This window comes from Corvus kubaryi, unplaced genomic scaffold (genome assembly GCF_017639235.1).
Source record: "Corvus kubaryi isolate FWS band 111438036 unplaced genomic scaffold, C.kubaryi_AGA036_p1.0 124, whole genome shotgun sequence".
Classification (NCBI taxonomy): Eukaryota; Metazoa; Chordata; class Aves; order Passeriformes; family Corvidae; genus Corvus; species Corvus kubaryi.
Window position 1 is genome coordinate 4629540 of NW_024580659.1, and position 21463 is coordinate 4651002.

Genomic DNA, 21463 nt, shown 5'->3' on the forward strand with positions numbered 1-21463 from the left:
CAGATATCTTTCTTAACCCTTTGTCTTTCTTAACCCTAAACCTGATGCTCAGAGAGGGTCTCCCTATTACTCCAGGACACTTTTGCCTGCTCCTACACCACCATGTCATTCCTGTTTATTTAGCTTCATAATTAGAGAAGTACAAAAGCTGGTTTCAGTGACACAAAATTGATCATTTATAAAAATGCATGATAGCAAAACCTATTTGAACAATTCCTGAAAGCATTCTTTGTCCTGGAAGAACACACATCATTTAAGCTTATCCTCTCACTATCTGTCACTCATGTCACACACTGCTTCAAAATTTATGACAGAAAATGACACAAAGTAGAGTGGAGCCTGCTGCCAGACAGCTGGAACACAGAAACACCCTGAAGAGAACAAGATAACAGAGGCCACTGGCACCTCAGTGCAGAGAGGCTCAGAAGCCAACTCAGCTGCAGGGCTGGGCAGAGCCATGAGTCACCAATCTAGGTCAAGTCTGGCAAAGATTTCCTGCCTGATTTAAAATGAGTTTATTTGGTCCAATGGCACTTTTCCTAGAAATGGAGGGCAGGCTGACCACACATGTGCCTGTCTTTATTTGTGGCCTGACACTTGGCAGGATAAACTTCATTATGTTTTTGGTTATGCTTAAGAAAAGTACTGTCAATTGCTTCCAGTCTGTTGCAAGCATAAACCTACAAGCTGTATTAAATATGTACTATTGTATTTACCACAACGTTATGAAATCATGCATAAAATCCTAAAATGGGAAAAAATAAAGGCAACTTCTCTTCCCCTCTTCTCCTTCCCCCAACTTCTGGCAATATTTCAAAAACAAGGAACCAAACCAATGCTTCTGTTGAAAGGTCAACCAGCACCTGAGTCACAGGAAAACACTAAATATTTTGGAATAGAAAGTTACTTTCTCTGATCTTGCTACAAAAATGTTTTAAATTCAACCACAAACAGTACCTATATTCAGAAAACAGGAAAATATTATTTATGCAAAAGATAAGGAATATACATTAGTAGGCAGATATAATAGATAATGATTTTAATTTCTATTAGGGATTATAGGAAGACTCTACAGTATTTATGAATACTATAATCTATTCCAGAATCCAATTTAGTGTTGCTCCAACAACATTCAGAACAACGAGTAAGTGATACAGTATAAAAGTAATTAACTAATGGAAAGTATTTTAAGTATTTTCTTGGAACTTTAACAGTTTAAACAGTATAAAGGGGAAAATAAGCATGCAGTGAACGTGAACCCAAACTGTTTTTATTTACACACTCCTCAGTCTTTCCCACCCTGTACTGATCTTGTGCCTGATCTGACAGCACAGGGCAGCTGGAAGAAAGCAGTCTTTATAGATAAGAAACAGCTGTTGTGCTTGTTTGACCTGAGGAAGAATTTGAAAAACAAAAGCAAAAGGACACGAGAAAGAAGAGTCCTCATAAAAGCAGCACTTGCAGAATTTTTCCAGCCTATTTCCTTCCAGCCAGCCCTGGCAGCAGTATCTGACGTGCACCTTGCTTGTATCAAATGTATTTCCACTGAAAGAAGAAAAAGGGTATCGAGCAAACACAATAGTGGTTCACGAGCCCTTTATGGATATCTACAAAATCAACCTTTTTTAAAGGAAAATTATTACTGAATGGGGGGGAAGGGGAGCCAACACTACACATTACAAAATGTCAGAATTAAGACTTGCCTCTACAAATCCAGTCTGACCTCTTATGTTAAAATAGGCAGACAAATGATCACTACAGAAACAGAAACCAAACCATCCTTATCCATTTTATTCCATCTTCTGATCTACTTCTTTATCCAATTTGACACGAGTACCAACATTATCAAAACTCTAAATACTTGACTCTTAACTCACATTTTATCTTGTTAGGTCTTAGTTTTACAATACTTAGACACATTTCTAACACAAATTGTAGCAGAGCTCCACCAGACAATATTTAAGGAGCTCTATACATGAGTACAGATGTTCCTGTCCCAGTGCTCTTACATAACAGCATCTTCTACAACCCCCCCTCCACAATTTCACACTCCTTTTTCACTTATTTCCTACTGATTTTGTAGAATGCCTCATTTTCGTCTCTAGATTTAGATTATTCTTAATGCTGGACAAAAAAAAGTCCTCCTGCTTCCTTCTTTTGTAACTTATTTCTTCAAATGTATCAGAAATATTTGTTTGCATTTTTAAACTGAAATTTTTTCTACTTTTGTAAACTTTCATTTGTCTAGCATGGTACTGCTTACACAGTTTCTTTTGTAAAACTACAAACATTCCTAGTTATTGGGAACATGAACTTCAAAAACAGAGACAGATCTGTGGCAAAGAGTTTACAGGGGAAATTCATCAGGATGCATATGCAGCCTTTAACGAACTACAGCTGGTAGAATGAGCACAGGTAGGAAAAGTATGATCATAAAAGAGCAAGAAAACCCCCATATATGGTGTCTGTAATGACATCAGAAAACTTTGGTATTGTCACCACTTTTTACATCACACAATTCCTTCTCAAAAATACGGAAATTAATATTGAAAATCACATGAGCAAATTAATCTTCTGTGTGAGAAAGAGAGCACATTCAAGGGAGAAGTACAGAGGAAGCAGCTCAATAATACTAAAGGCAATTATACAGATTAAAGTTACTTAATGTCACTTAATTCTACTATTTCTTTTAAAAATATTAGTCCATTACAAATTTTATTGCATAGAAATAATTTAATGATAGCAGGGAGAGAGTATGTGTTCCCACAGGAAAGACAAAACTGAAGGATTTGTTTGGAGAGCTAAGATTTAAGTTATAATGCCATATTTTAAAAAATCACAGGCAAAAATCAAAGAATCAAACAAATGGAGAACTGTGGCACAGTCATCTAACTGAAAGGTTTACTAACACCATTAACCACTTCCATGATTTGAGATCTAAAAAGAACACTTTTCAAAGGAGACAGATTATTTCATATCTTTGTTACGAGCACTTTTTACTTAGTCAAGTCCAGCCAATGTTAATTAGCATTCTGCATTTGAGAGCATTTTGTGTTTAAATTGAATTCAATTCAGAGCCATCTCATTAACTACATATCTTTAAAAATTTTTTTGCTCCAAGGACATTAATATCCTTTATAACTAGGTGCTATCATGCACAGTAGTTGTTTAGCCCAGCTCCTTTTTAAGCATCAGGCCACTGTTTTCATGGCTCTCTGTGCACAACTGCAATTCCTCCCTCTAACAACTTGAAACCAAGATGATTGTTCCCACATGTCTGTGCCAGCCAACAGTCCTCAAGGACTTTTATTTACTCAAGCCTTAAGGCTACAGAGCTTAACTGCCATGACTTCCCATGGCAGAGCTGACAAGTACCAAATCTACTTCAGAAAGACTGCTTTTGCCACACTTGTATTATCCTTTGCTTGCCTAAATGAAGCAGTGCATTTGTGTCTGGGTTTCTGTTTCATCCAATTGGTGAAATGAAAAAGCAGCTTTGACTTTAACAGAAAACAAAAATGGAAACCACAAAACTGGAATTCCATTAAGTTTATCATGTCAGCTAGTTGAAAATGTACCAAATAATGACAGAATTAAACTAATCAGGAGAAAATGCAGCTGCTGTTTCTTTTGCAGGAGATGATTTGTAAATACTTTTTACCTATAAAAATGATAAAGCTTTCAAAAATTTTCACAGACTGCATTACTTGATTTTAAATGTGGAAAGAACTAGAGAAATGTAAAATTTCATGTAATTATATCATGTTATCACTTAGGACATGAAGTGTATAAATGCTGTTTGCCCAAGCTGATCTTATTTAAACACTTCTTTAAATATTAGCAGGTTACCTCTGAAACCACTAATCTTTCAGAAGCTCAGATCCTTATAATTTCATTGTCCAATGTGATACCAAGAACAAGAAAATTCTTTCCTTTTAAAAGTGAAACAAGGGGAAAAGGAAGAAAACAAATGACCCACATCACATAGATATAAAGGAAAATATTATTCAGAATCCTACCAAGAAAATAATCAAAAAACCATATGAGGTCTACTGTCAGTATAAGCATCTCTAAAGATTTCTGGATGACCACAGCTGCAGAAGCTACTTCATTCCAAACAGACCACACTCCTATTTTAAACCCTGCTTCGCTTGTAAGCATGTTTTCTTTTCCTCAGCAGAGACAGAGGAAGGCTGAGAATGTATATTTGCACATCCTACAGGCTGATGGTTCAGGTTAAGAGCAATTGTGAGTTAAGGACTCCGTTACCTGTATTAGGAAAAGGACATCACTTTAAAAAGGAAATCACGAATTTAAAAAGTCCAAGTGGTTCTAGCCCTTTCTCCCCAGTTGTCTCTTGAGCAGAAAACCCAAAAAAAAATACAAAACTACTTCAATAACTTCTCCTCACACTTCATCACTATAGCAATATGTGCAAAACATCATTAACTGCTTCAGACTGGGGCGCCACGTCTACTGCTTATTGTGCTAATTACAACATTTTTGTGTTCCCCTTGGGTTTGCATCTACCTGGTGAAATTTCAGTGCTGTTTTGAAGTGTATTCTTCTCTGCTTTTCTTTGTGTATAGTGCCAGTACACCAGGATCATACATAGGCCCCTTCAGATCAATCATAATATAAGCAGTAGTTACGGTATACAAACAACCATTTCTGAAGCAATCCTATCCAAGTTCCTCTTCAAACATCTCCATTTAGAGCAAAGCATTTAAATTAGTAGCTAATATTGTTCTAATCATTTCCATCCACCAGTGACTTACCTTATCACAGTAAATTTTGCTCGGTTATAAAAGCCCATTAAAGCTGTCTAACTGAATATTGTTTTCAATGGCAACAATGTAATTTTCTATAAACTTAAGAACTAGGGTGGCGGGGACTACACTTCCATTTTCACTTTAATTCAATAAAATAGATGAAAATGAGAAGTGTTTTGATAGCAAGATAAATCCAACATTCATCAAACGATTTGTCCCAAAAAACTTGCATGAAGTCTTTATACACTGAATATACAGCCCATTTTTTCTACTTTCCCATTTTCTTTTTATCCTTGTTTTCCTGCCTCTGAGCACTGCTATCTACTGGCCCTGCAAATGGAACTCTCTCCTCTCTCAGTCACCTTGCTCACCAGAAATTGTGTTTCAATTTTTTTGAAACGAAAATAATGGTGTCCCCAAATGAAAGACAGAATATTCAAAGCACTAAATAAGAATGCAGTCGAGGGGGATGGGGTTGTGTGTGTAATACCTATCAGGTATTTGAGAGAGCTTCATTTGTAATACCATAAAGTCCCTGGAATGGGTCTCAGGAGGTCACAAGTGCACCCTCCTGCTCAAAGCACAGAGATCCCTGAAATCAGACCAGGCCACTTGATGTGCCTCTGAAGAGTCTTGAAATCTTCCAATGGACAGATAGACACCAAAAGAAAAAAAACAACAAATGAAAACCCTCGCACCTTTGCTTCACAGTTTACTTCTGTTTACATACAGCATTTTGCTAACCCAAGTGTTCTTTCAGTTTAACTCTCTGAATTTACTGCTTTGCCTCTACGCTCCTCTCTCCTGTTCTGAACAGTCACAGGTCCTAAAATGTGAATGTTGCACAGAAACTGAAATGTCTGGCACATCCCACCTGCAACAAAGCTGCACTTGAAATGTGGAACCCTTTGTCAAGAAAGCAGTGGACAGCTGCAGAGTGACAGAGAGCAAATGGTGGCCTGGTGTCCAGAAGAGCGCTTTGTGCCGTGGGTGATCTTCCCTTCGCACGCACAGCACATCGACCAGAACAATGCACTGGCAGCACAGCAAAGAGACCACACTGAAAGATCTGGCCCAGCCCCATTCGAAGCAAGAAAAATCACAAAACAATAGAAAAACACAATTTCAAAGTAAAACTCAGAAAAATAAAAATGTGAGAGTGAAATAACCATAGTTATACCATTATTGTTGTAAAATTAAAAGCAGATTTACATTTCAAGAAATATCAAATATCAACATTGTAACAGAAAGAAAAATAAAGCTTTTTTAGTCTTGTTCCAAGTATTTTCTGCTGTCTGCTTTTATTTGCTCTTTATGCAAACTAAGAACTGCCAAGAAGTCAATCATTTCACAACCCTTCTCTATAAACAGATTTGTTTAAACAAAAAAACAGATTGCAATAAAGAACTACTATAATCACCCTTCCTCTTCATTTCTATTAGGTTTTCTATATTAATATGTGTATGCTGAACACATCAGCATTCAGCTACAGTACAGATTTTACCTATTTTTCTAATCCATTTTCTCCATTGACAGGACTATGCTCACAATTTACAAAACTTCTTTGTAGACATTTACTTATTTCACAGTTCATTAACCTTCAAACAGCACACCTGCCAGTTTGCAGGTGTGTTATCTAAAGCAATGACACACTAACTAATAAAGTGCTAAAGTATGTTTGTGTCAGAAATGCTTATGAAATGAATGTTTTTCTCCACTGAGCTACCCAGCCGAATTGAATTTATTTTCATCAATTTTATGTAAGTTTTTTTCCTGATGGTAAGTCCAGTAGTAAGCACCAGTCACTGCAAACATGCACAAAAAAGAATCAAACTGTACTGCCTACCAGTTTTTAAAGTATACAAATGGCAGTGTTTAATCTTTTTAAATCATTGAAAAGGATCATTCACTCTAACTTCTTTCCCTCTGCAGTAACAATACAAGGCTTCATTTAAAAATTAACATCTTTTAACAGCTTTTTCACACAGCAAGGAAAACCTCATCAAGTGTCATATTCTCCCTTTTAACAATTCTCTATGGAGCACAGTGACATTTTCAGTTTTCTGTAGCTGGACTAGCCTTACATTGGCTCATTTTTGCCTGACCTCAGGGTTTTCACATCATTAATAAAGAGATAATCAAAACAAAGGGTATATACATTAGGGTAGGAAAAGTTTGCATAGTTTGGCACTATTATATATAAACTTAAAAATGGAACAAAATGAAATGCACATAGCAGAGGTGGTGAACGTTCTAAGGACTGCTTCCAAACATTTTCCCTACTGGCAGTAGACCATTTTCAGACCTCCCAACTCTGGCCACCGTGATAGTTACTGCCGTACAGGATTTATTTCTTTTTGTTTCAGCTGTCAATGAAACTTCAAGTGATACCTTTTTAAGTCAACTAAACATATTTAGATCAAAACAAAACACTGACATCACTGGGACAACAGAAACACCGTGCAAAAGAACATAGTGTTTAGATTCTAGGCTTGTTTACCAATGGTTTTAACTTTTCTCACATTATGTCACAAAGTGCCACTGCACCTGAAACCTGATCAAAAGCTCATCAAAAAAATTCAAGTGCCCTCTTATATTTGATGATCTGGTGTAACACATGTAAACCAAGTAAATCTATCTGCTCATCATGCTTCAATAGTAGCCAGTATTCTTCAGGATGAAGATCATTATAACTCTGCTTACACTTCATTTCTTACTGTTGAAACCAACTGTGGAAGATAGAGCTCAAACTTAAACTATACTTCTAAAGCAATAGTATTTTCTGAGCTAATTTTGCTAAGACATCATGAAAATTCCGAACATGAAATTACACCCAAAAAAATCCATTCTACCAAATAAGAAACACTGGTAGAATTTGCCAACAAATAAGAGTGAAACCAATGAACTTCCAGGGATACATGAACTACAAAAGAACCGTCATTAATACCAACAAAATACTTCTAAGCCTCATGACCTATGAGACCTGGCTTGTGAGATCTATGTAGGTAGGTGGAAGGCTGGCTATCAAGTGGAATCAGGACACTCCAGCAGAACCAGTATTGTACCCAGGGGTTAATACTGCATCCAGTCCTGTTCAACATCTTCATTAATGATCTGGATGATGGGGTAGTGTGCAGCCTGAGCAAGTGTGCTGGTGGAAAAAACATGGAAAGAGCAGCTGATACACTGGAGAGTGATGCTGCTGTTCACAGGGATTTTGACAAGCTGAAGAACTGTGCTGACAGGAGCCTCATAGAGTTCAGGGAAAGGAAATGCAAAGTCCTGAACCAGGAGGGAAACAATGCCAAGCACCTGCACGTGCTGCAGTTCACCCAGCTGGAAAGCAACTCTGCAGAAAGGACCTCGTGGTCCTGGTGGTCACAATGGTGAACACCAGCAATGTGCCCCTGCAGGGAGACACTAACAGCATCCTGGGCTCTGCCAGAAGGTTTAGGGCTCTGCCAGAAGGTTTAGGGAGGTGATCCTCTATCCATCACTGCTCAGAGGTCATACCTGGGATATAATGTCCAGTTCTGGGCATACTGGAGACAGCCCAGCGAAAGGCCATAAGGAAACTAAAGGATTAATTAAGGGCTTCATTAAAGCATTGGAGCATCTCTCATATGACTAAAGCCTGACAGAGCTGAAGTGCTCAGCCTAGAAAAAGTGAATGGGGCATCTTATCACTGTGTATAAACATCTGAAGGAAGGCTTTAAAGATGGAGCCAGACTTTTCAATGATGCCCAGTGACAGGACGAGATGCAATGGGAACAAACTGAAACATGGGAGGTTCCCTCTGAACATTGGAAAGACTCACACTGGCCTGTGTGGCCCGAAGAGGTTGTAGAGTCTCATGCCTTGAGATATTCAAAAGACATCTGAATATGGTCCTAGACAGCCAGCTCTAGGTGGCCCTGCTGGAGCAGGGGGTTGGACCAGATGAGCTCCAGAGCTCGCTTCCAACCCCAATCATTACATGGTTCCATGAATCACATCCCGTTGCATCATATGCAGCTGCTTCAGAAAAACCTGAAGATAACCTGCAGAGTACCATTAAGTTAAATAATAATAAAAGGCTTCTTATGAAATAACTGAGAGCCCATGGAGGATTTCTTTTATTACAGGATTTACTATGCTAATTTAATTACAACAAGGTGATTACAAAGTAATCCTATTTAGGCAGGAAGTTGACACTGCAACTATGAATACCTTACTCAGCACAGGATTAGAACTGCCCTTTTATGGTTACTTTCACCTCCAGAAAGAAGCACTTCAAGGCAAGTTATGAACATGTTTTAGGAAAGTACAAAATTCTACAAAACCTATTCTACAAATAGACAATGTGGACAGGCAGGAAAGAAAGGAGTGTGGCTCAATGCAGGCCAAAATGTTATTAGCTTTTCTCATCTGGGAATGACCAACAACAATAGCTTGTACGGCACAAAATTCCTTCTGTAATGACTTCCACCTGCTGGAGGGCTGCCATTCGCCCTGCATCTCCCTGCAGCTGCTTTCCCATCTGCTGCTGAAAGCCATTGCCCTCCCTTTGGATAAGACCTGAGGCCTAGAGATAGACGATTCAGTTGCTCTAAGCAAACAAAATCTTTTCCCAATTCTCAGAGAACCAGACCTGCTGTGTCTAGAAGCACTGCTGGATTGCTACCACAGCACAGTCTAAGCCTGATCACGTAAAAGGTTCAAGCTCAATGCGCTTGTGCAGAAACTGGGAAGAAGAGGAATTAAATGCCTGTCAGAAGCCAACTGGTTCTCCACCAGGACTGCAGAACCCCAGCAGCCCTTCATCAAGAGCACTGTAATTCAGTTCTTTGTACCACTGCCCATCTGCCAGCCATAAGATTGCAACGCGCTGAGTACAAACCAGTCTGATAACAAAGTAGGAAGTCAAATCAGTGGAGAGCAAATGGAATTCATCACCATCCTCAGAAGCATGACAGGTCATACAAGCCTTGCAAAACAGATTTGCACAGCCCAGGATTTAAAATAAGCAATCTTTCCTGCTCAAATGCTAAATTGAGATCACCGAAATTGCTGGAGTTTCTATCCTTGGTTCTGTTATGATTATTTTGTATTATTCACATATTGGCCCATTAAACACAAGCTGGAAATGCCAAATTTCATCTCTGTCTTCTTCACATGCAGAGCACAAGACATAGAGCAAAAAGGGATAATCAGAATCTTAGATATATTTACTTCCTGCTTCCACAAGAATTATGAGTTTAAGACATTTTTTTCCTAGAGCTTTGCTACCCAGATAATCTGAAACATTCTATAAGATTCCTGTATACCTTAATGAATATTCTTCTCTGAATAGAAACGATTTGCACTATATAACTAAATTCCACAGGTATTTGTTTCCTGAAAGAGGCACACACATTAGAAATAAAATCAAAAATTTCTAATAGCAATCAATGTAATCAGTATTGTGTGCTCCAAACCGACGAAGTTTTTAAAACACCAGGAAAATAGTTAATGGACAACACCTTAAACACTGGATTTACAAATTCTCTTAAATATGACAACCATCTCAACTGGGTATTCCATTACTCATATTTTTATGGTCTGATTTTGTAGGTACATACATAATTAATGCACAGGTCTGTTTTAAAGACTGAAATTATTCATATTTTTAAATAAATGTTGATTGCATTTGAAAAAATAACCAGTGATTAATAACATGCACCTTTCAACAGATCCCTTCAAAATACCTCAGTAGCTTCACCCTTCAGAACAGAAATACACAGAAGAAAAGAAGGATCAACCAGAGCAACCGAAAGGAAAACTCAGTCAGCTAACAGATGAGGAACAGGTCATGATATCACAACAATCAAGTCATTAAGGTCCACCTCCCCCCATTGAAGCCAATGAGAATTAGACACAAACATTTTCTTAAAAGGCAATCATAAGTGCTTCTAAAAAAATTCTAGAATGACAGCTGGTGTACTACCAAAATTATACATACACCAAATACACTGGCATTTAGAGTGTTTTAAATATTATTCTTTAACAACTTTCCTGCTACACAGACTTGAATCAAACACATCACCACCTTGATACTGGCTATGAAGTCAGTATTTCTATTGCATTTCATGATCAGGAGATACAATACCTCTGTCTGAAGTATGGCAGCTCTCTGTTCTTTGGCAGTAAGGGACTCTTTAAGCACTTCAATGTGTTGCTTGCAATCTGAATTCTGATTGCTAAGGGTTTCAAGCTTAGTTTGTAAGGCAAGAAGTTCTGATTCTTTCTTTGAGAGTTCTTGTTTCAGTTGATCAATCTGCAGTGGGGGGGAAAAAAAGTTAGGCCATTCATTTTGTCTCCAATTCATAGCTCCACTGGAAATCTGAAAGGTGTGAATGACCATGATATGACAAAGCAGATACCTGTGAATTCTGGAAGAGAATTAAGATTCAGACTTTTTACACTCATATCTTCAATGGTGTTTCTTGCAATTTAATGTACCCTGTCTTAAGAACAATTGCCCTGTTGTTGCAGAAGTTAAAAGGAAACTCCTAAAGATTATACGTGATGATTTGGCCTATAAATTCACCACGGACCTCACTTAAGTTCAAAGGCATGTATCCCATGTGAGGAAAGTCTGGCAGGACAGCAAAAATGCACAGGAAAAAAAAACTGTTCACAAAAGTATAAATTCAATCCTTCCAACAGCATAATTCCCATGACTTATCATTGGCCAGAGTGAATCAGGAATTTTTTAAGAGTCTGATAAAGAAAAAACAGACATCTTAGAAAGGAGAGGAAAACAGAAAAGTAGGATTTTAACCTTACTCTTCTTGCAAATTTGTTGCTGCCCACCATCCCCACCTCTTATTTTTCTCCCTGGCAGTTCACATGGAATTCTCAGGTAGTAGAAAAGCCAAGCCAAGAAGACTAATTTAAGAGAAGTCTGGGGAAAACATAAAAAATTCCACACAATGAAAGGGCTGAGAGATAATAAAAGCTTATCCCAGAGGAAACAGCAGAAACACAATGCTAAGACAGAGCTTCTGAATTTAAATGAATTTAAAAGAATTTAAGGTTCATCAGTAAATGTCATGATATTGGGATTATTCTCCTCTTTCCACAATGATAAATGGGAAGAATAGCCACAGAAGACAAAATTGTGATGGATTTAGAATATACGAATCAGAGCAAAGCACTGGACTATATACAGAACAATGTGTGTAGGTGAAAGGATGGTGGATTAGGTGGCATATAACTACTCTTAAATTCTTGTGATATAACACTGGTCACTAGACGAATCCAGATACATCACCTCATGAGGATTTTGTGAAATAAAATGCCTCACTGCATCTGCATAACTCAGAGAAATCACTTCCTTTATATGAAGAGCTCTTTCCCATGTTCCAACAGACGTTTGGGATGCAAGAAATCTAGAGATGGTAGATGGAAGATGATTCAAAAATCCCCAGGAAAAAAAGAATATCCACAGGCTGATTCTACTCAACCACATTCCAGAACTATCCACACACTAAAACACTTCACAAATTCAATATTGTATGGTACTGGGAATATTTATTGCTGATCAAAATGCTTCTATTTTGTTTTACATTGCAAGTGCATATTTAAAAATTAAATTTAAAAACAATGTTTCTTCCAACTACAGTCTGTATGCATGTCTTAATATATTATTCCTTATTTCTTTTTATAAATCCCAGTATGTTTGTCTAGCTGGTTAAGGTGCTTGGAGAGTCACCCGTGAGCTACTGTATAAAATCAAGAATCTACCCTGGCACTAAAAGAAATCACCTTTAAAATCTGAAAATAACAAAATAAGAAAAGAAGCATACAAAAACCAGACATGAAGAAAGAATGCAATTAAAAGCAGCTAGAGAAAGCTCTCTCTGGAAAGCAAACCACCTTCTTCCATCCCTTGCCAGAACATGTAAGCAAGCATGGCAAGCAAGAGAAGATGGATAGAAAATGAACAATGGGAAAATCTATGAGATACAAGACAAAGCGTAGATCTGCAGCCAATCTGAATTACATCACAGACTTTATATGAGACGCATGTGAACATCACAGATGCTTAATCTCTTCTAGAAACTCTTCCCCTTTCTCTCCATGACACAACCCACACCCTGAGAAATAACAAAAAAAAATTTAAAAGGCTTTGTTTTCATTGCAGGTGTGGTTTAGAAACAGAATCTGTTTAGTGTAAAGTTCTGGCTACAAGATCTACAAATTGTCTGGAGTTTAAAAATGTGTTACAGCTCTCCAATAAAAAAAAAATTAAGAGTTAAAACACAAACCAAACACACACAACACAAAGATTGTTGTTGAATAAATATGCTGATGTCTTTTTAAAATAAAGTATTATGGTGAAAAAGTACTAAAATTTCAATTTTAAAAGAATTGTCACAAAAATAAAGAGATATAACAAGAAACTATAAAACTTATATTAAGACATTTTAGACATGGGTATATTCACTTTTTTGAAGTTCTGCAGTATCTCAGCATGTAAAAAAAATAATTAAACAGGACATGAAATAGATTGCTGTCTCTAGCAGATATGCAAAGATTTTTGCTTTGTTGGAAGACCAACTGTCATGATTCAATGAAACCTCATGATCTTATATAATACAACAAAAACATTTTTATACTTTATAAAGACTACAATGAGGATAACCTACAAGTCTGGGTAGAAGTGCTGTAGCATCAAAAAACTCCAAGTTTGTCCCCTGAGCCTGACCTTCCCACTATCTCATATATTTAATATGTGCAATTTGTCTGTCACCGCTTTTTCAACATTGCCCAATATGATCTTGCTTCACCTCGTTTCCTGAAACCCTAATTCCTTTTTCTTCCTTCTCAATTTACGATTCTGTCACCTCCCATAATTTCAGTTCCTTAGAACCCATTAATTTTCCATTTCCAGAAAAACATTACTGGCATTCTATTGTGATTTTTACACACCAAACGCTTATGTGACATTACACAGAGTAACCAGAAAACAAAGCAGAAAAAAAAATCAGAGCTTTCCCTCTGAATATTGCATATTAAAATTAATGGGCTAAATCTTTAGGTAAATAATTCCATTAAATGAAACTATGCTGATTTACACATCGTAGGATTTGGTCTGATGAACAAATGACAACTGCTTTTTAAAGTGAAGGATTTCAGCAAAGGAAAAGGAGTAGCAGTGCAAATGATGCCTGCATACAGTAGACCCTACAAGTCTCTCAGCAGATTCACAGGTTATGTTGGTTAAGGTCTGGTTTTAAACTGGTTATCAAATTTACAGGCCTATCCACACCAAAAGAAGATGCTGTAGCTCCTTTCCTGTTGTGGTTTGTTTGGTTTTTTTTTCCCTACAGGATCTCCTAGAACTTCCATGCTTCCTTCATTCAGTATGGAAAGTTCTTACAGGCAGACATTAATTACAGGGCACCTTGTTACTGCTTTATCAATTCTTGAAACTCATCTTACTGGTAATTTGCTGAAATTGTACTAACCTGCCACTGGATTTTCATACCCATTTCAGTGGGTAGAGAGAGTTCTAATAGAGAGTTCTAATATTCAAAGAACTACTTAAATTCAGAGTGCAAACTCACACCTGAAAAAAATATACCAGTGTGCATTTAAATATGTGGCTGATAGCCAAAGGATGAACCCTAGTAAGGGAAGGAAGACTTCCAAAGCAGAAGTTTTTATTAATAGTACGTATCATCCTATATGTTTTCTTCATAGTCTCAATTATGATATTTGAAGGTGCAGAGCTCTTAGTCATATAAACTTTAAGACCTGTTTTGACAATTTCTGTATTATGTTAGTGATGACATGTTTTCTCCCTTCAAAACCTGAGCAAGGAAAGACCTTATCAAGTGGGCAAGACAATGAAATCTGAGCAAGTTCTCTTTCTCATTTTTACAACTTTTATTTAACTGCAAGTCACAATTAAAGCCTAAATATTTGGAAGGAGTGAATATTACTAAGAAGCAGTTAAGAAAAGACATTGTCTGCCACTCATGTACAATAAATGATGTTCAGTATTTGCCTTCATTTAACACCTTCTCATTTATTTACAACAAGAGCAGATTGAAAACAAGTTATACTTCAAGAATAAATGAGAAGTATTAAGAGCTTCAAGCACCTCAGAAGAGTTTTGTACTGTTCTTTGCCATCAACCCTGTTTATCAGAATTTATCAACAATCCCAGGTTCAACAGATCACATATAGCAAGATCTGTTTGCTGACAGCTCCATAAATACTTTTCCACCTTGAAAGGTTCTCAGATGAGTGATAAAAATAATATCTTCTGCTGCAAATCTTAATTTTAAGTGGAGGAAAAGGACTAGTGAAAGAAAACAGACAAAGCTTCATCAGAATGTGGCATTTATCAAAGATCAGAAGGTTGTGACAAAACAAGGCATATTTAATACTCTTCTCATTCATCAGCTTTCCATGCTACAGAAATATACTGAAGCTTTTCCTCTCAAAAAATCAGGAGATTGTTAAAGTTCTAGGCTTTGTACTTTATTTTTATATCAACAGGTTTGCTCACATGTATTGGGAGTTTTGCTGTAAATCACTAAAACTGAATTGCTTTGAAATTAATGATGTTTAAGTAGGCAAAATAATTTTCCTGATGTAAAATGCTACTTAGGAGATTTATTTTTTTTTTTAGTAGCTTAAAAGCTTCTTTTTTCCAACAGAATAAATATGTTCTTTGATTATTATTTTTTTCTTTATAGATCTAGATTAATTCCACGTGGGCACAAACACTTTAATTTCTTCTGTAGCAAAAACCCCCAAACAATGAACAAGCAATAATGTTTTTTGAGTTTGATACATGGAAATATGTCACATCACTACATGTTTACCCCCTACCTGTGGTCAACTGCTGCTAGTCTATGTAAAGTAATACAAAATTAAAGGAACTCTGCAGGAACAAAATCATTAAATTGCTAGTCTTGAAAAGATGAGAAAAGTACAATTTAGTAGCCTCTATGAAACAAAAGTCTTTACTACAAAACAATACCAAAAGCTAAAATCAAAATAATTTTCATTTATCCAAAATGCTCCACTCCTTCATGTCTACTGATTATTATACAGTAGAGATTTACCAAAAGGAGACATGCAGCTGCTTGCATTGGAAACAGTCAAGTTAAAACTTTTCTTTCCATTACTTAAACAGTCTTAATCTCTTTTATAAATAGATCTTACCTTATTTTTCATGAACTTTGAGTGACTCTTGTAAACTTCTATTTGTTTGATTTCTTCTTCTCGGTCCTCTGTATTCAGAACTCCATTTGTCTTTAACATCTGTATTTCATCTTCAAGATCTCTTATATTGCGCTCAAGTGAAGCTATTTTTGTATCCTAAGTTACAAAAAAGAGAGTATTGAAAATTACATGAGACATATATTAAAGAGCAACAGAAGCATATCTGTACTTGAGTGAATATCAAATAATGAGACAGCAAAAATAGATGGTACAAATAGAGAATGCACATAAACCAGGAATAATTCTATTTGGTTTGGGTTAAAGAAATGCAGAATTCAGACCAGACCTCTTTCACCATAGTTGCACAGTCTGTAGAGAATACAAAATTCCATTTAATTCCTACACAGGGATGAAGGGAGAATGACAGATGCCCTATTTTTCCACATATGTATGGTAACAAACCATGTTATCATTAGCAACCATCTAGGCCTGGCTATTCTTCCAAGCTCTTAGACACAAAGTTTAGCCTAGAGAGGCCAGTCCATGTCTCTGCAGGACAAGAGGCCACTTCATTGTGACCTCAGGGTCCCTCTTTCTCTGGAGTTCTGCCTGCTCTCAAGAGGGAGAAAGGCTGTGTCCTCATGTATTTTTCCTTGACTAATCTAGCCACATCACTAAGAGTGGATTTAGCACTTTTTATTGTGAGTCCCAAGATAAACAAAACCACAACCACTAAAAATTTCTACATCCCAGCCAATGGCTGCCACGTGTGCCAGCGCCACACTGGAAAACAGTGAAGTTTTTTGCTGTTTCCAGTCATCTGGAAATTGGCTAAGTCCCTTCTGTGAGAGTCAGAAAGATTAGAAAATCGATTACACAAACTTGTCACAATTTTCTGTGTGAAAGAACATTGCAAAATTACTCATTAGGAAATCTAGTCAACAACACAGAGGGATCAACCACCCGTAAAATATTAGAGACTGGATGAAGTTCTTGTTCCATTGAGATCAATATGAAATAAAAATTTAAAAACAAAACACGCTACACAAAACAAACCAACCTGATTCACTAAGACCAGGTTAAGTTAGAAAGCTAATTTGGGAAAAACATACAAATGAAATTGATCCTTTAACCAGGACAAGGTAAGGTTGAATCACTGCAACTTTGTTGCTTTCTTTAGGCTGCCTAAAAACAAGCAAAAACCCCAATTCCTGTAATAACTCCTTTCATAACAAAGCTAGGCAAATTTAGCAATTTAAGACACAGAAGAGTCTGGATGAAGTTCCAAAAAGCATCTGAATTTTTGGTACTGAAGGGAAAAGAATCTCAGATTATTTTTGAGGACCACTGTTATAAATCCATATAGAATGAAAGCTAAGGACTAAGCAATGCTACTTAGATGGCCCACTGTCATTCCTCTAACATTTTTGCTTTTATCTTTATAGTCAACAATAAGTCTCAAACAGAGAAGTTTTCTTTTATTATTTTCTTATTCCATCAAAAATTAACTTTACAATTAATTTTAATTCTAAAACACAGAAGTAAAATATTGAGATGGAATGAAAAAAGGGAAGAATTCTCATTAAATGTTCTCACATTTGGAGAAGCTGCACAAAAGGAAAAATACTGCAAGATACAAAAGTATTTAAAAGCTCTGAAGACAAACACAACACAAAAATAATTGTAGCTCTCACAGATACAATCAATCCAGCTTGCTCCGTTAGACTTCATTTCAGAAATATTTTTCTCCTATTTTTGAAGATAAAAGCAAAACCTAAGCTTCACTACACTTTGGAATGATTTTGCAATGAAATATATTAATACTTACATGACCTGTTATGACATGACATCTGGGAATAGTCTTCATCAAATCTCCCCAGCTAAGTCTGTAAGAGTCTGCCTTTTTGTACTGCCTTCGTATTTTATGTGTTTGCAAATATAATATGGCAGAAACAATTTATAGCACAGCCTGCTACACTCTTTAGAAGGTTTATACATCACAGAACAACATTTAAGCTTTATGAGAAGTATCTAACATAACTTGTGGAAGCACTTTCTGTACTTCTACTTCATCACAAGATTGAAATCTGAGGAAAAGTTTATTTTTAATCAATCTCTGCATGCTGTGATTAGAAATGAGTGAAAGCTATTTTCCTATGTCTTGAAAAATTGTCACTAAGTTTTATATTAACTTTTTATTGCAACAGAAGTCAGCAATTTCACAAATTTTGTGAAATTCAAAGGTACTGTTCCCTGTTGCACGCTGGCTTGCCCAGGAAACCTCACAGGTTTCCTGCCTGGACAACTGCTAGAAAGTGAGGAACCTTGTAGGTCAGAGATAATCAGAGAGCCCAGAGCTCCCAGTGGGTACTGCCACAAGGGAGCTGGGCTGACTTACAGGATGGAGAGAAAGTTTGGTAGCTTTGCATTTGCCAGAAGTTTTGACAGAATAGGCACATTCCCGTAAAATCTTCTGATTCAGCTGAATCAGCGTTTTCCCAAAGAAAATTTCAATTGGAAAACTTTCAACCAGTCTTGTTGGGGCACAGGGTCTGGCAAGCTTTCAGAAACTGAAATGGGAACAGATGCAATATTTCCTTCTAACCTCTAAGATTTATCACCATTAGCAACATTCTAAAAAACTACATGGGTCTGTGTTGAATCACAATGAAGATTCCTTTGCAATAATATTAAGGAAGCAGATTAGTATTAAATGGTACTAATAAACATCTTCTGAGTTCTACAACAATGCAGCATTTGTTCAGATTTTTCAGTCAGGCCCTCTAAATCTGTTAAAAGACATAAGATTACATAGCAGGATTTGTGATAGAGATCAGGGCACCCACCCTAATCTAACCCCTCCTTCCAGCAGTAACCAATACTTCTTCCTTATCTCCTTTATTAGAACAGTGTTGCAGATATTCTAGGAGAGGTTAGGGCTATTTAGGTTTCTGCTGGCTGGACCTAGCAGAAACCCACCTCTTTTGCAATGTGAAAGAAATTAGTATGTGTCCTGATGCTGAAAACAACAGTGCTTCACAATAGAAAAAGACTAACTCTACAAATGAGTTTCCACAATGATGTTTCATAAATCATATCAGTCCTTACAAGAATCCTACAGTACATTTCCTGAAAACTGAGGGGCAGGAAAAGGGCAAAACATTTGTAAATAATCACAGAATATTCTGAGCTGGAAGAGACCCACACAGATCACCAAGTTCAACTCTGTATAATACAGCATTCCAGGCTGTCTTACTCTGAAAGGAGAAGTAAGAAAATGCTACTGCTCATCATGTGAGATACCTGATAAATTTAAATTATGTCTGTGAAAAATTTTGCTTGTAGGGCATTCAACAAGCAATCAGAAGGTAATATTTGAAACTTCACATTTAATAAAGCTTGAATTTAAACACACTTATGTGCATAGGCTGTCAACAGACCATACACAACTACTCTTACTATATGAATTTTTACCTTGTCAATTTAATTTAATGAAAATATTCAGGTTTATCTTTGAAGATAAGGGAAGTGAAAGTTCATGCAATCTTAACAATAGAGTATGTTGCACTGCAAACACACATACACACTTCTCTAGAGCCAAACCCATACCTGAAATATCACAGCTGGATCAATACATAAAGATGGCTCTTTCTGCAAGTAAGGTAAACCACAAATATTTTTATTTACTTTACAGCTTACATTTATAAAGACTTTATAGATGCTAGACTCCACATATTTTTCAAAATCCTATCCTTAAGATGAGTTCTAGGCCATATCTGTTGGCAGTTTCTGATTTTCTCTCTCAAGTAATATCACTGTTTAGTGATGATAGAATTAGACCATAGCAACATGGAATGGTTGGGTTGGAAGCAGCATTTAAAGGTCATCTAATCCAATCCCCTGCCATGAGCAGGGACACCTTCCACTATCCCAGGTTGCTCCAAGCGCCATCCAACCTGGCCTGGAACATTTTCAGGGATGGGGCATTCACAGCTTCTCTGGGCAACCTGTGCCAGGGCCTCACCACCTTCATCATAAAATTAGTTTTTTCCCATATGTCCAATCTAAATTAATCCTACTTTAGTTTAAAACTGTTGTTCTGTGTCCTATCACAACAGGCCCTACTGAAAGCTCTGTCCCCATCTTTCTTATATGCCCCCTTTCAGTACTGAAAGGCTATAAGGTCACTGAGGAGCCTTCTCTTCTCCAGGCTGAACAGCCCCAACTCTCCCAGCCCATCTGTAAAGGAGCTGCTCCAGCCCTCTGATCATTTTTGTGGCTCTCCTCTGGACTTGCTCCAACAGGTCCATGTCTTTTTTGTCCTATGGAGCCCAGAACAGGAGGCAGCACTCCAGGTGGGGCTTCACGAGAGATGAGCAAGTTTTGACCCCATTCACATGGCTCAGGAGCACTTACCATAAAATGAAGTGAAAAGTATGTTTCCTTTTAATCTTTGTATTATATTAATAGGAGTTCATCAACTTTGAATATCGCTGATATTCAAAATACATTCAAAGGTATCAGTCACCTGGCATTGCCAGCACACAATATGCAAGGAAGCATGCATGGGTGCAATAGCAATTAAAGGGAAGGATTTCCATGTATCAGTTTTATTTTATACTTTAACAGACTAAGATTTAGACTTGAGGGAAAAAAATGCAGTTTAATTACATATATCCACAGTCACAAAGTCAAAAGCAACCCCTGCATCAAAACTAGACTAGTTTGAGGGAATAACAGGAGCATGTGTGAGAGGGAAGCATCCTGCTCTCCCTTAGTTTTGTGACTCTGCTTTCCAGAAGAAAAGAGGGCTTCTGGAGAATAAGGTCAGTTGCAGAAAAGAGAGCTGAGTAAAGAATGTAGTGAGAAACAACAGAGCAAAAGACATGACATCGGGAAGCAAATGTGTCCATGAAGCAAAACCAGAAAGTTAGGAAAGAACAGCCTGTGCAGTGCATCTGAAAAGACAATAGATACCTGGAAAGGAATAAATAAAGCAAGAAAAACAGGAGTCAAGGCATAGGATGTGAATTTTCCATCTTTTTTGTTTGCCCTTTTTTATTTTGCATGAACATACAGGATATGGACACTGCTCAACAAGACAGTTATGCAGAAAAGGCAACCGATTTAAGAAAAAGCAACTATTTGCAAAGTTTCAGAGGGAAATGATGACAGGACAGAAAAGGTAGTTCAGAAGATGTCTAGGACAAATAAGCAGGAGAGATAGGTAGGATAAGTGGGTATACTTGATTGAATGAAAGGGAATAGAGACCAGGAAAAGGGACAGAAAGAATTCAGAAGTGGCAAGGGACAGAAGAAAACCACAGAGAGAATAGAAGGATTTATGAAGGAGGGAAAGTTGCATCCTGGCAGAGCCTGGGGGAGCCATGGAAAGGACTCAGACAAAAGCCAAAGTGGTGAAGGGCTGGAAGGGGCTGGGCGTGGTGAAGAGAAATGGAAACTGCTCCGAGCCTCTGCGTGGGGG

General features: G+C 37.2%; 1 protein-coding gene across 16 annotated transcripts in view; it reads right to left on the bottom strand.

The window, feature by feature from the left end:
• ERC2 (ELKS/RAB6-interacting/CAST family member 2) overlaps positions 1-21463 on the bottom strand; it is a 432662-nt gene that overhangs the window by 310531 nt on the left and 100668 nt on the right. For all 16 annotated transcript variants that reach the window (XM_042020735.1, XM_042020741.1, XM_042020751.1 and 13 more), the window contains 2 exons: positions 15979-16134; positions 10901-11068 (listed from right to left, as the gene is read on the bottom strand). In XM_042020735.1, the coding sequence (XP_041876669.1) occupies positions 10901-11068; positions 15979-16134 (324 nt within the window). The remainder of the gene's footprint in view (positions 1-10900; positions 11069-15978; positions 16135-21463) is intronic.